At 41.0% G+C, this 16,111-nt stretch overlaps 1 protein-coding gene across 8 annotated transcripts in view; it reads right to left on the bottom strand.

Annotated features, from left to right (window-relative positions):
• CkIIbeta (casein kinase II subunit beta) overlaps positions 1–16,111 on the bottom strand; it is a 29,883-nt gene that overhangs the window by 3,172 nt on the left and 10,600 nt on the right. For 4 of the 8 annotated variants that reach the window (XM_073972786.1, XM_073972787.1, XM_073972789.1 and 1 more), the window contains exon 7: positions 7,168–7,336. The exons of the other annotated variants lie outside the window; for them this stretch is intronic. In XM_073972786.1, the coding sequence (XP_073828887.1) occupies positions 7,238–7,336 (99 nt within the window). In that variant the 3' untranslated portion in view covers positions 7,168–7,237. Of the gene's footprint in view, positions 1–7,167; positions 7,337–16,111 lie in introns of those variants that run through there. 8 annotated transcript variants of the gene reach the window in all.

A 16,111-nucleotide genomic window follows, 5' to 3' on the forward strand; every position in this document is an offset into this window, starting at 1 on the left:
GAATGCTGAGGAAGGGCGAAGAAAGGATTGATTGCACTTTATTCATGTAAGAATTCCATTGGGAAAAGTTGGGGCCTAAACCCATCGATTATACACTGGTTGTATAACACCGTGGTTAGACCCATTTTATCCTATGGTTCTCTTGTTTGGTGGCACTCACTGCGTCAAAAATCGACATCCGGTAGGCTTGACAAGGTACAAAGATCTGCCTCGATTCTCATAACTGGAGCCACCAGGAGCACACCACAGGCTGCTCTGAACGCAATGCTGAACTTAAAACCACTGAGTCTCAGCATTAAGTGTCAGGCAACTCGCAGTGCCCTACGGTTGCATGAACAGGATCTCTGGCGCAGTTGTGCCTATGGGCATGGTTGTATCCTGAATGAATCAGGCATAAATGTGAACCAACGCGGAAAACTGAGCGACTATATATCACCAGTCCTGAGATTTGACGATATAGACGTCGTTATACCTAGTAGAGATGACTGGAACCGCAGTAACCCCCCTCTGGACGGTCTGGCTTTCTATACAGACGGCTCCAAGATGGTGGAAGGTACCGGGGCTGGCGTCTACTGTGAAAGGCTATCTCTTGAGTACACCTACAGGCTAGACAGCAACTGTAATGTCTTCCAGGCTGAAAACTTCGCGATTTGGAAGGCAGCGGAATTGATAAAAAGTTTGGATGCAGAAATCTTTGAACCGGTGACTATCTTTGTGGATAGCCAAGCGGCTCTTAAAGCCATCAAATCCTGCAACATCAAATCCGATGTCGTCCTTAAGTGTAGATCAGCCTTGGGAACGCTAACTAACGGGTTCCGGCTATGATGGGTACCAGGACACCGCGACTATCTGGGTAATGAAAGAGCAGACGGATTAGCTAGGCGAGGATCACAGTCTACAGACCTAGCTATCGCTGACTCTATCAAACCACCCATTTGTCATTTCTTTAAAAATATTGAAACGTTCTCTGACTAAAGAGCCAGTGAATTGTGGCATAATGAACCTAGGTGCATTGTGGCAAGATCCATATGGCCGTCTCTGTCAGTCAAAAGAACGAACTGAAAGCTGAACCTGAGGCTGAAGTTAGAGTAACGACGGGAGTCATTACTGGACACTGCTACATCAGGGCCCATACCATCAAATGGGATGAGGATGTTACTGACTACTGCAGACTCTGTGAGGACGAGAAGGAGTTAGAGACGATCGAGCACATCCTGTGTCGTTGTCCAGCAATGGCTCGTAGACGGCATAGGTTAGTAGGTGTTCAATTTCCACCGTGTCTAACTTTCTACTCAACTGTGGAACCTGCTGTGATCTACAACATCATAAAAAATCTGAAGTGGCTGGGACAGCGCAACCTGTTGAAATCACAGACATGTGGAAAATTGGAAAGATAGTCCCTGTTTTCAAGCCAGCAACATCCGGAAGCTCCTATCGATCGACATAACTCTTCTGTCAGATAAGATAATAGAGACGATAGTACTACCAAAAATTTCTCTGCATTTCTAACTTGCCGACCATCAACACGGCTTCCAAGATGGGAGGAGTACGGTCATATCCTTATGGCATTGGATCGGGTTCCCTTGGATACAAAACAATTGTAACTTAACCACAGTCAGTCATACCACTCTTTTAAAGGATGTTATGGTGGCAGCACTCCCTAACAAACTCAACAGATGTTTGACAAACTACATGGCCGGTAGACAGTCATATGTGGAATGTAAGGGACACAGACCCCCAAGGAAAATAAACAAGGTATACCCCAAGGAGGCGCTCTTTCTTTCCTACTGTCTGTTTTATTTTTATGTGTCCAAAGCGCCCCCCAACCTCTACGCAGACGACTGCACTGTCAAAATGGGGTATGTTCTGAGACACACTTCACCTCTCACTTCACGCCTCCAGTTGGCGGATGGGAAGGGGGTCTCTGCGATGTGTGGAATGGGAAGTGACATAGGGCAACAGAAGTTAGGCCTGGATCCTCACGTCATGGAAATCTTGGGGTATTCGGACCCCTCGTGGATCAAAAATGGATCGGGGTAGTTCCCTTAAATAAATCAACTAAGATGGGTAAAAGACAAAAAATTAGTAAAGTTACGGTGCAGGGAGTTAATAACCCAGTACCGGCTGTAAGCTTTGGGGAGATCACAAGCCACGTGCCGTCGAGATCAAGCGATTGTGATCCGGCTGTTTTAGGTGTGGATGCCTTGGCACCTGCAGCTGTACCTGTTACAAGTGCATCAAGTTTAATCCCAAAAATAGGACGACCTACATGGGAACCTTAAAACTATCCATGATAGTCTAGAGAGACAAAGTAGGGAACTCCTCTACCAGCTAGACAGGCTTGTCCCGGAAGAGCAAAGTGGGACATAGTCACCGGAGGAATTACTACATAATTTAACCCTAACTGATGATGAGCTGGACACCACGGTGATTCCGGCCAAGTCTACTAGAGATGGTAATTGTGGCTCTAACGAAGAGAGCATGGATCTTGATGCCCAACCGGAGGTTCTGTATCATTCGGAGAGGGAGTAAGCTGAGGTTCATAAGGAAGTTTGAAAAAATTTAACCACACGCACTTCGTCGCTAGCTCCAGGAAGACCTTCAAGTGGCAATCATCGACAGAACTGACAATTCTCTCTGATTACTGCTTCGCTTTCTGGAATACCGCGCCTTGTCATCTCTTCATCCACTTGTTTGCTCCATCTAAGCTTAGGCCTGGCAATTCTGCGTGTACCGCCATGTGGCACGTATTTATAAGCCTTTTTAGCAAATAAGATAAAGTGGGCAGTTAGTACATTCAAACCCTATAAGTCACCTGGTCCAGATGTAATAATTCCGGCGATGCTTCAATTTGCCGCACCGCAGATATATGTAATTCTGGAGGAGATCTTCAGAGCCTGTTTGTTTCTTTCTTGCGTACCAGATCTGTGGAAGGAGGTAAATGTAACTTACATCTCTAAAGCGGGGAAAGCCAGTCACTCTGCACCGAAAGACTACAGACCTATAAGCTTAACCTCCTTTCTCCTCAAGACACTCGAACGACTGATCCATCTGGAGATTAGGAGCTTTGCAGGCACTGCCTCGCTGAATAACTCGCAGCATGCTTACATCAAAGGTAAATCTGTGGAAACAGCTCTTCATGAGGTCGTGGGTTTTATTGAGAGAAACATGGAGAATTCAAACTTTAACTTGGCAGCTTTCCTGGATATAGAAGAAGCTTTCAACAACATAAAACTTGAGTCCATTAATCTCTCGCTTAGAGCGTTCAACATCACGGAAACCCTGATATGCTAGATAAATAGGATGCTGGAGGGCAGGATCATTAATTCCAGTATTGGGGAGTTGACGATAAGGAAAACAGTAACTAGAGGTTCCCCCTTAGGGAGGTGTACTCTCACCGCTGCTGTGGCTACTTGTGATAAACAACATTTTGGCGGAATTCGACAATCAGGGCATCAAGGTTGTCGCATACGCTGATGATGTGGTTAGTCTGTGTTTAGACACACAAATTTTACGGGAAAGTAAATTGAGTTTTTTGGGATAAAGCGGAGAGGAAAGAGCTCCTCAATACTCTTTCCTATCCCCTATTGCCTAAAACCTGAATTTACTTTCCCGAGAAATCTGTTTGTCTAAACACGGACTTATATTGATTACTGGCAAATCCTTGTCCACAATCTCGGAGCTAATGCAAAGGGCCTTATCAAAGCTGTCCCGTTGGGCCACCGCATATGGGCTTGGTGTAAATTCAACGAAAACAGAACTGGTATTGTTCACCAGAAAGCGTAAGTTCGGCGACTTCGTGCCACCAACATTAGATGGAGTGCAATTACATGTATCTCCTGAGGCCAAATACCTAGGTACAATCCTGGATTCGCAATTGAGGTGGAAGAGGAACGTTGAGGAACGGACGAGGTATGATTGCACTCTATTCATGTAAGAATTCGATTGGGAAAAGCTGGGGATTAAATCCAGCTATTATACATTGGCTGTATAATACTGTTGTGAGACCCAACTTATCCTACGAATGCCTTGTCTGGTGGCACGCGCTTCGACATAAATCGAACTCCGGCAACATAGACAAGGTGCAGAGGGCAGCCTCGATCCTGATAACTGGAGCTTTTAGAAGTACACCGCAAGCAGCTCTAAATGCGATGTTGAACCTCTTGCCCATCAGACTCAGCATCAAAGGTCAAACAGCAAGTAGTGCCCTAAGGCTACATGAATTGAATCGTTGGCGTGACAGCACCTATGGATATGCATGTAGTCTTCGGGAGCTAGGACCAAACCTTAGCTTAAATCAGCAGGGGAAATTCAGCGACTATTTATCACCAGTTCAAAATATTTGAAGATATTGAGGTCGTTATCCCTAGTAGAGGTGACTGGATCCGTAGTATCCCTCCTCTGAACGGTCTGGCTTTTTTATACACAGACGGATCCAAGATGGAAGAAGGTACCGGGGCTGGCGTCTACTGTGAATGGCTAGGTCTTGGATGCTCTTGCAGGTTGGATAGCGATATGGAAGGCAGCAGAATTGATAAGAAGTCTGAATGCAGATATCTTTGAACCGGCGACTTTCTTTGTCGATAGTCAAGCGGTTCCTAAAGCCATCAAATCCTGTAGCATCAAGTCTGAGGTCGTTCTTGAATGTAGAACAGCTTCGGAAGCACTAACAAATAGTTACCGACTATGCTGGGTACCAGGACACTGCGATTTTATGGGAAACGAAAAAGCAGACGAATTAGCTAGACGAGGATCGAAATCAACAGATCTAGCAACCGCTAACTCAATCAAACCACCCATATGTCACCTTTTTCGGAATATTGAGACGTTCTTTGACGTAAGAGCTAGAGAATTATGTCATAACGAACCTACATAGGTACAAAGTGTCAAGATCCATCTGGCCAATTCTGCCAGCCAACAAAAAACTCACTGTTGAACCTGAGCAAAGCCGAAATACATTAATACACTGCTACATTAGAGCCTTAACCATCAAATGTGACGATGACGTTGTCGTCTACTGCAGACTCTGTGAGAGCGAAGAAGAGACGGAGACGATCGAGCATCTACTGTGTCGCAGTCCAATGCTGGCCGGTAGACGGCATAGATTATTGGTAGTTCACTTTCCACCATGCCTGACTTTATATTCAACTTTAGAACCTGTTGCTGCCCTCAACAACATCATCAGAAATCTGAAGTTGCTGGGAGAGCGTAACCTGAACACGTGAAACGTATGTATATCCAACAGTTTTCCAACCATCACTACCCAAACTTATTTTTTCCTTAAAATTCTCCTTTTCAAAGTTGCTTAATTATTTTATATACATTTTTATGCCCTCAGCATTTATGCTAACGAGAGTATATACACTTTCATACGGGCAAAATGTGCCTCACACGAAATGTGTTTCAGACAATTTGGAGTCGATTGAGCAATGTCCGTCCGTCTGTCTGACTGGAGCTCACGATAACTCTCGAACGGATGAACCGATTCGGTTCAAATTTTGGCTTTCGTAATATTTTACCCAAACTTAGTTTAAGTTCGAAGATGGGCTATATCGGTCCACTCCTTCCGTTACCTCCCCCACAAAAGTTCGAAAATGTTCGGAAAATTTGTGCGCACGATAACTCTTGAAGGGAGTAACGGAATTAGTACATACTTTGCCCATCGTGAAATGTGTACCAGGCTTAGATAAGATTTCAATATGGACTCAATCGGTGTACTCCTTCGGGTACCTCCCACACAAAATTTCGGAAAAGTTCAGTTTAGGGCCATCTCTCGATTCGCTTTGATTTTTGTTTTAGCAACTTGTATTCACTGCCCTTCATAAGACGCTACAAGTTTTATCAGGGGCAAGTCCATACTTCCTTAGAAAATAGCCTGATAGTTGCAAAAAACCCCTATGACACCGTGTGAGGTGGTTGGAGAGCAAGATAACTCTCGAACCGATCTGCCGATTCGGTCCAAAATTTGGCCTTAGTAATATTTTGTCCAAACGTAGTTTAAGTTTGAAGATAAGCCATATCGGTCCACTCCTTCAGGTACCTCCCCCACAAAAGTTCAAAAATGTTCGGAAAAATTTTTCGTACGGTAACTCTTGAAGGGAGTGGCCGAATTGGTCTATACTTTACACACCCTAATATATCTACCCGATTTAGATCAAGTTCAAATTTGGACTGGATTTGCCCACTCCAACTGGTACCTCCCACACAACATTTCGGATAAGTTCACTTTAAGAACTGATATCGAATCACTTTGATTTTTGATTGATTTGAATTACGATGGTAACAGTTTTTTAGGGGCAAGTCCATACTTCTTGAGCAAACAGCGTGTAAATACCCCCTATGGCACCATATGTTGTGGCTGGATATCCACTTCCATAACGGTCAATGTCGAACCATTCCTTTTAGTATTTCCACCGCAAAACTTTTGATATTTAATCCTAATCAACATTTTTATCGGTTCAAACGCCCTCTGTCGGCAAAGCCGACTGATACTTTTTTACTTGTTATCTCCTTTTTTCTGCTTCCGCACTCTTTTCTATTTTTTTATCTTACAGGCTTCTTTTTACCTCATCTCTACCTCTTCCTATACCTTTTTTGGATGATCATAATGGACCGGAAGGTCTACGAATGACGCAGTCATGGCTGCACATCCCCTAACCTAACCTAACATTGCAGGGACTGTATTTGCAAATAAGCAGAGACGTCTAGTATCTATAATTTTTGGGAATGCAAGTGAAAGTTTCAAAGGGAAAAGACTATATTGGTGATTTACTGATAAAACGTATGCAGAGATTATCAAAAAAATGGTGTGTACCAAAGAAGTAATGATTTATGTCTAGTGGATGTTTGGATACGAAAAGTGAAGGAATTAAAGAAAAAAAAAAATAAATTTTAATAAATTTTAAATATAGTCTTTATAAAGTCTATGAAATATTTGTGCTATTTACAAATGGTTTTGGATTCTTTGATGTTATGGAACACACTTCGGTTTGTTTTTATTTAGATTTTTTTTTCTTTTTATTTAAAATGCACACAAAAATTTTCTCTCAACAACATTGTTTAAGCAAAAAAAAATAATTGTTCTATATTTCAATATTTTTTGTGGTATTGTGGTATTTCTTGTAAAAAATTCAACTACAGGGTTAAGGTTTCATTTTTGTGGGTGTATTTTTGTTTGTTTTTTTTTTTTTTTTTTTTTTTGTGGGATGTGTTCCAATTCTTTTTGTGAGTGGTTTGTTTATTCTTCCTTTTTCTCAACTTCAACTTCAATTTGTTCCTCTTCCTCATCTTCGGGACATGGTCGGCTAAGTATTTCTTGACATAGGGCAATATAGTCCTGTAAATACAATTGTTTTGTGGATATGGGATATGTGGATGAATGAATGGATGTGGAATGTGAATTATGTGCAATTGACGATGGATGATAAATTAGGCGATATGATTTTAGCATAAACACATAGAGAATAGAGTGTGCGGCAAAGAAAAAGGTAGTAAGAAAAAAATAAGTGATTAATTTTTGTTGGCTGAAATAGATCATAGCGTTTTAAAATTAATATTTTAGGAGTTTTGTTATCGCGACTTGAACAACATAATGATTTGTTTATATTTTTAACATAAATATGAAGTTTGTTTTTATTTTCAGGGCAATCATGAATATTTCGATCGGAATTTTTCCGCTCGGAGAATAATTTAAAATGGTGAAACTATTTAAAAATCGAGTGATAACAAGTCGCGTTTAGGGGCTACTCTCGTATCGGGCTAAAATGTTTACTAGAGTTGTATAGTTCATGAACGAACTAGTTCAATTGAACGATTCATTGAAAAGAGCGTATGAACTAGATCAGTCGATATAGTTCATTATAGTTCAACAGTTCACTGAACTATAATCAGTCGGTGACCGTACGATCAGAACGATTCACAATCTAGTTCAACATGTCGTTCACAAATACATAAAGTGACGGCGTCGTCTATGTTTAGGGATGCCTTCGTAATGTGATCAGTTTGTTTATGTTTTGGATCAAGGTACACGGAATAGCTGTCCGAAAATAAAGATTTCTACAAAAACATACGAGACATAACATATTACAATATGTCGAATCCATTACCTATTGAATCTTCCTTTTTGGATAGAAAAAAGGGGAAAAAAAGAAACACACAATTTCTACACACACACACAACATACGATTTTTTGCCAGCCACCTAAATGAATGATGTTTTTCTAAAATTAATTAATCTTTCTTTAAGAATGCAATAAAGCTATGCAAATGTAATATTTTTGTTATGGAGTAGTTAAATTATATTAGTCTTTTGTTTGTTTGTATTTGGTGTATGTATGCGTTTTCATCAAACGACCGATTAAGAGCCGGTGAACGATTTTGATCCGAATGATTGAACTGGACAGTGAACTATGAACTAGATTACTGACCTAGTTCAGTTTAAAGAGCTGAGCTATTGAACTAGATCTTTAAAATGAACTAGATTGCACAACTCTAATGTTTACCATAGGAAGCCCTAGGGACCATGATGACAACTATATATATCTTTACCGGGGGAAGTCCATACTTCCCGAGATATGGGCCTAGACTTTTCGAAAATGTCCTACTTTAACACCGTTGACTTGTTTATGGGCAACTCTCGGATCGGGCTGCAATTTTTGCCATATGTAGTACTTGGGATACTGATCACAACGGTATATATCGGGCTGAAATTTTGACCATAGGTAGTCCTAGGGACCTGATGACAACTATATATAGCTTTCCCGGGGGAAGTCCATACTTACGAGATATGGGTCTTGACTTTTCGGAAATGTCCTACTTTAATACCGTTGACTTGTTTATACACAAATCTCGGATCGGGCAGAAATTTTTGCCATAGGTAGTCCTTGGCATCCTAATCACAACGGTATATAGTTTTCCCGGGGAAGGTCCATACTTCCCGGGGTCTTGACATTTCGGAAATGTCCTACTTTAACACCATTGTCTTGTTTATGGGCAACTCTCGGATCGGGCAGAAATTTTTGCCATAGGTAGTCCTTGGCATCCTAATCACAACTTTTACTTCCCCTCTGCTTTTCTATTCAGTCGAATAGTTTTTCACAGTGGAATGGTGATTTGTGGGAATCTACTTTCCAATTGCAGACATTGAATTTTAGTTTGCAGCCCATTTTTGATACTATTGTTACTCTACTTTTATGTTTGTTTTCTGTACTGAGTTAGTTTCCATAGGTTACTGTATTAAGACAATATAAGTTTTTTTACCATATTGGCTTTTTTATATTATATTGAAGTAAATAAATTAAATAAAATAAATGAAATTCAGAAATTCCATTTGAAATTCCGATAATTAATTTTAATTTCAGAAAATTTTAATTGATATTCCGAAATTCCATTTCAAAATCAGAATTTCCATTTGGAATTCAGAAATTCCATTTGAAATTCAGATACTCCATTTCAAATTAAGAATATATAATTTGAATTTCAGATTTTCCTAGTTTCTGAATTTCAAATGAAATATCTGAATTTCAAATGGAGTCTCTGAATTACAACTGCTACTTTAACCCGGTCTACGGACCGTAGGACCCCATTTGGGGTTTTCATTCGGAATAACCCCCAATATTCTGAACGAACATTCCCCGTGAGTTTTTTTCACTTTCTCCCTTAAGTTGAAGCGGCGGAAAGATGTAAACTCACGGGCAATTTTCGTTCAGAATATTGGGGGTTATTTCGAATGAAAATTTGTCAAACTTCTGAGAGTGATAGGAGGAGACATATCCACAGTTATTGTCGCAAATATCATCTGAAAAGCGTTGTCTACGGAAATGGGTCATCAGTACATCTACCACGGAACCTTAGGTTAGGGAGTTGCCAATCTTCTACTGGACGCGTCTTCCCGGGATTCCCAAAATTGGATCGGGGTAGTTCCCTTAAATAAATCAACTAAGATGGGTAAAAGACATAAGAGGAGTAAAGTTACGGTGCAGGGAGTTAATAACCCAGTACCGGCGGTAAGCGTTGGCGACATCACAAGCCACGTGCCGTCGAGATCAAGCGATTGTGATCCGGCTGTCTCAGGTGTGGATGCCTTGGCACCAACAACCGTAACTGCTACAAGTGCAAAAAATACAACCCGAACTATTGTTGACGAACCGGATTTTCAAAAGGATAATGTTTTAGCCAAAACTGGTGTTAATCAGTCCACGGCTGACAGGACTGGAGTTTTGGGCGGGGACGACCTACACCTCAAAGTGATTGGAGACAGTCTTGAGAGACAGAGTAGGGAACTCCTTGATCAACTGGAGAGACTTGTCCCGACCATACCACCAGAGGACATGCTAAACAATCTCACCCTCACTGACGATGAACTGGACATTACGGTGATCCCAGCTGAGTCAACAAGGAGGTCTGACGATGACATGTCCACTGACGGTGATGTGATCGAAGAGGTTGTGAACCTTGGTTCGCAATCACAGACAAGTCGAAAGCAGTCTGGTCTTGTATCGGCACTATCCGATACTAAGCTTCGTAGGCAGATTGCGACGGAGTCAATGGATGTTGATGGAGAATCAAAAGAGGATCCATCAACTGCCACTGACTCTAAGTCGATGACCGTCGAGGGGGAATTAACGGAAACTCCAACAATTGCCACTGACTCTGAGTCTCCGGCCTGCGTTGGGGAATCCAAGAAAACCTCATCGACGGACACCGACGCAGCCGCAAGCTCCGCCAAAGAGGCTTCAGATACGAGGCACTATAAACGTGCGGCTTCGTATCTGCGCAAGTTCGTGGGAAGGGACGCGAGCTCGCATACTAAGAGGGAGATTATGTTCATCAAGAGCAAGCTCAAGTACATCAGGAAGTTCGAAAGAATTTTGGTGTACAAAATCTTCCTCCCGAACCCTGCTTCAGCCAAAGACTCAAAAGAGACTGCGGCGGCAAGCAAAAAGGTGGAGGTGAAGCCTGCTGCTTCTGGCAGCAAGGTGGAACCTAAAGCTGTTCCGAAGCCGAACCCGAGCCAGAAAGGACTGGAAAAGGATAAGGGGCATAATCCGACACCAAATGATTCTCGTAAGAGTAGTCAACTGGAGAAGGTGACTGTCCCAAATCCGGATCCTACCCCAACTGACGAGGGTAAAGCGGACGAACAGAAGGTGTCTAAGACCTGCGCAAGCCACTCGGGAGTAACGACGGGTGGATCGACTGGGACACCATCGACTTCGGAGAAGACGAACAAGTCCTCGCAGACAAAGACTGTGAAGCGGGTTCGCTCTTCAGAAGGCCCACAGCCTTCGCCAAAGAAGACGATGATCTCCCAGACGGTCAACACGGCGGACTCCTATGCTGGTGTCCTTGCTCACAAAGCCAAGGGAAGTAGCACCAGTACTGAGAAGGCGTCCACCTCCTCAGGAAAAGCTGCTACCAAGGCACGTGATCGAGGACGTAGGAAACCCTACGCCAAAACGGCCAAGGTGGCAAACGATGACGAGCTCCTAGTTGCAATCATCGACCGAGCTGACAGCTTCGGGCAAATCAGCGAAAGTCACTGGTTGCTCTTCGAGACTCGGCTTCGTTTAGCCATTGTGTCCACTGAGGCGAACCAGGGTGACCGCCAGTTTGGTGGCGCCTTCCTTCATAAGGGAGTTAAAGTCATTAAATGTCTCAACAGGAGCTCGCAAGAGTACCTTAAGAAGACCGTTAATGGCTTTGATGAACTTTGGGAGGGGGGCAAAAATTGCTGCGTTGTCTATAACGGAGATTCCGTCTAGGAAGGTATTCCCAGCATGGGTTCCCCCACCTACCGTGGATAAGGAACTTCTGCTGAGGATGCTGGAGCTCCAGAACCCAGGTCTCCTTACTAAGGACTGGACTGTAATGAGTCTAACCCCTTGTAAGGAGAATGGTGGGATGGATGTCAAGATGGCGATAGACTCATCAGGAGAGGAGTACCTTAAGGTTCGTGAGGGAAAACTGAACTTTAGTTCAGGATGGGTTCGGTTCCGACTGATTCCACCTCGCGAAAATCAGTAGGAGTAGGTAGGCGGCAGGTGCTACGCATTTTGCAGATTAATCTGCATCATTGTACTTCTGTCCCTCACGAACTCAGAGGTAGACATTGTTCTAGTCCAGGAACCTTATATATATAAAAATAAGGTCTCTGGACTGAACAATGCCAACATCGAGGTCTTCGCATCGGACAAGGTGAGGACCTGTGTGGTAGGTAGGAAGAACCTCAATCTAATCTTTCTATCTAATTATAGTAATGGAGACATGTGCACGGTGCAACTGAAGAACGGCAGAGAGAAGGCCACTGTCCTGTCCTCAATCTACATGCCATATTAGGACCCTGATCCACCAAATCAGGGGGTTCACATGCTGCTAAAGGAGAACCTGGGCGTGTGTAACGTAATCCTTGGATGTGACGCCAACGCCCACCATTTTCACTGGGGCAGCAAAGATACAAACACTAGAGGTGAGTCGATTTTCAACTTTATATTATCATACAATCTAAGAATATGTAATAAAGGAAACGACCCTACCTTTAAAATTACAGACAGGGAGGAGGTCATTGATCTAACCCTGTTAAATTTAGATGATTCTGTCGTCAAGAACTGGAGGGTATCCAACAAATGTTCCTTTTCGGATCATATGAGGATATACTTTGAAATCTCTTTCGACGGAGTCCGCCAAAATCCTTATAGGAACCCGAGAAGGACGGACTGGGGCAGGTTCACTGATCTGACGAACCATCAACTGTCACTCTCCGGAAGGATAGAAAACCTAGGAGGGATGAATCATTCGAGCCAATATACCTTTGTCGGCTATAGCAAAATCTACTAAGGTTTAATCTAAGTCCCCACTGTTTTCTGCAAGGACAGGGGAGATAATTTGTAGTCGATCTAGCCAAGACGGCCGCCCGCCTGCCTGTCTGCATGAATTATATCGGTTCAGTAATAATTCGGGTACCTCAGCCACAAAAGTTTAAAAATCTTACCACATGTGTCTACAGAACTTAGTCCCGATTGTCAATTCCATACTCTTTGCCCGAAAACTCTCTAAGGGAGTAATACGAGACTGTACAAACTAATATTTCTAACAAACTTAGATCAAGTTTGGGTATGTCCCCAACATAATTACAACATTTTTCAATTAAGTGCAGTCCAATGGCTGTTCGAGGATCTCTCCCTGCGACCGGCTACCTCTCCACAAACATTCAAACAATTTCGGCTATCTAGTTGATGGGCTGTTTGAGGATCGTTTTGTGGTCCTGACCAGAGATGGCCTGTCAGAAAGTGTGACGTATATGACATACTTTTGCGAAGTACATAATGGGGGTTATAATGAACGGCAATTCCCCGTGAATTTTTTCACTTTCTCCCTTAAGTTGCAACGGCGGAAAGACGAAACTCGCGGGGAAATTTCATTCATGATAACCCCCAATATGTATAATACTTACGTCGAAAACGATGCATGCCGCCTATCCAAAATAAATTACTTATTGACAAGAGTAAAAAGATTTGGTGGTTTCTGATGAAGCGAGAATATATAAATACCGTTTAAAAGTCTAATCCAGGACCCTGGAAGATCTCTCAGATGATGTAACTTATAACTTATAAAGAAAGCCAATCACGACCACTCTCCGGATCTGGGCAAAATATCAAATATGTCGTGTTACTCAATGGTTATACCTCAGAACTTTACATTCCTACGGCCACAAGAAGACTTCCTCCTCTGTGCGTAGAGTCTTTCGTTTAATACCTTTAATACACATTGAGGCCACACAGTCAAACTTCTCTATAAAGTAGTTGCTGCGAACACGAATTACGTTATAGAGACAGTTTGTTATAAAGAGAATATTTTTGTAGAAATAAATATCTATGCTATATGGAACGATTCATTATAGAGAATTATTATATTTCGCTACAGAGAAGTTCGACTGTATATGTCTGTTGGCAAAGCAAATTGATACTTTTTTTATTTCTTATGTTGTTGTTCGTCATGATAACAAAACCTCCAATATTTTTTATCTGACATGTGATGGAAAACATTTAGGATTAAAAGTTGTTTCATGTAAATTTTAAGGTACACTATAACACTATTAATAAGATATAGAAAAATAATCGTTATAAAGAAAGTAATTTGTGTGAGAAATATAATTTCTCTGTAATTTTTAAATCGATTCGTTTCAGAAAAATTGTTCATTATAGAGAATTTGAAACTAATTGCTTTCCATCACATAAATGTTTATACTTATTATAAATTGAGTGCATTATAAACTATGTAATTAATATACTAACCAATACACATATATGGTAGACAGATATATCCTTATTATTGTAACATCAAACACCACAGGATAATAGGGATGATTTTACACATGATAAGGACATGGTAGGTTTCTGCTGCGATACAATGCTAACAGATGGAATATACAAACATAAAATGTTGTGTTGTCTATTTGGTGTTGCTGAAATGATCGCTGTGAAAAAGTTCTTAAAAGTAAACGAAACGGTGTGTAAAAGAAAAAGAGTCCTCTCAATGTGACCATTTGACCAATTAAATTGTGCAATTACACTTTTTCCAAAATGACTGGAAAAACTGAGCGGATTATGAAGAAGAGTTAAAAATTAAAAAACAAGTGTATCGGCAGTTTAAGTTTACATTGTGGGGTAACGTAAATAGTTTGGAAAAGTTCCCTGTGGGAACTGTGGAACTCATTAGGGGTCACTGTAGGGTTAGATCTTTAACCCATATCGTACCGAGAAAAATTTTTTATTTATTCTTTTAAAAACAATGCTCTTTTTAGGGTAATTAGGACCCACTGATGTCAAAAATCAACTCAAAAAAATTTTCCGATTTTTCGTTTTCCCGGAAAGTGGCGTTCGAAATTTCGAACACTGGTACTTAAGCTATATGTTTAGAAGTAAAATAAAATTGATTTATTTGCCGTTTTATTGATTTATTTCACAATTTTTGTATGAAAATATGGTTGCAGATTGGTATTGAGACTTCTTTGGACCTACAAAACTTTACCCCGAAGTGTGTCAGCACTGGTCCACGTTTTGGATTGCCCCCCATAGAACGGTACCGCCCGATTTTCGGGAGATCTCAAAGATTTAGCTGCATTATCCTACATAAATGACTGTAAATTTATACATATTTAGTCTTTTTTGAGGCTACTTAACTTTCCTCCAGAAATTTGTCAGCATAGGTCCACGTTTTGTATAGCCTCCGTTGAATTGTACCTAACGATTTTAGGGTATTTCAGGCTTTTAGCCGCACTATCCATTAGAAATGGCTGAAATTTAGTATTTAGTCTTATATGGTGCTATAATAACTTTTCACCGCAATTTGTCAGTAAATTTCGACGTTTTGATATACCCATCGATATGTAGGTTAAATACCAGCGTTCGAAATTTCGAACAGTCAAATTTGCACATCTGTAAATTCGCGCTTGCGCATGTAAATCAAGTTTTCTATATTTTGTGAAACGGCTACATATATTGGCAATAATTCCCCATGATTACCTTTTTAATTTCATTTTTTTTATAATTTTTTAAAATTAATTTAAAAAAGATCCAAGAATATAGGTTTTAAAAACCTACCCTTAACATCGATGGGGAGGTGGGGTTTTCAAGGGAACAATATTTTTTTTATTTGCTGACAGATTAGACTTTATACATATACCAAAACTTGTTTAAAATTTAAACTTTTTCATCCATAAATATTTTTTTGAAAAAAGGTGATATTACTGTTCGAAAAATCGAACACCAAGTACGAAATGGGTTAACCCGTGGCGTCGACTACTAGTGATCATGTAGAGATACACTAGAGATACAGACGGCCGAGTATCTACTTTGTTGTTGTAACACTTCGTCTGAACTCGAAGGTTCTTTCCTGAATGATATAATTACAAAATGCAAAAAAAAAAAGTAAAAAGGGGAGACAAATAGTCATATTTATTGTCATATTTGATCTGCTAAAGAATTATTTTCAAGGAGTATAACAATTCCCCTGTACCAGTGGACAAAAAATCACTACATCTAAGATACTTTAGTTTATATTAATTTTTGTTGTGTTAACATTATAAAGTAGTATGAAGCCATGCATTAAGGTCG

Source organism: Musca autumnalis, unplaced genomic scaffold (genome assembly GCF_047663935.1).
Source record: "Musca autumnalis isolate F117 unplaced genomic scaffold, ASM4766393v1 scaffold_3, whole genome shotgun sequence".
Taxonomy (NCBI): domain Eukaryota; kingdom Metazoa; phylum Arthropoda; class Insecta; order Diptera; family Muscidae; genus Musca; species Musca autumnalis.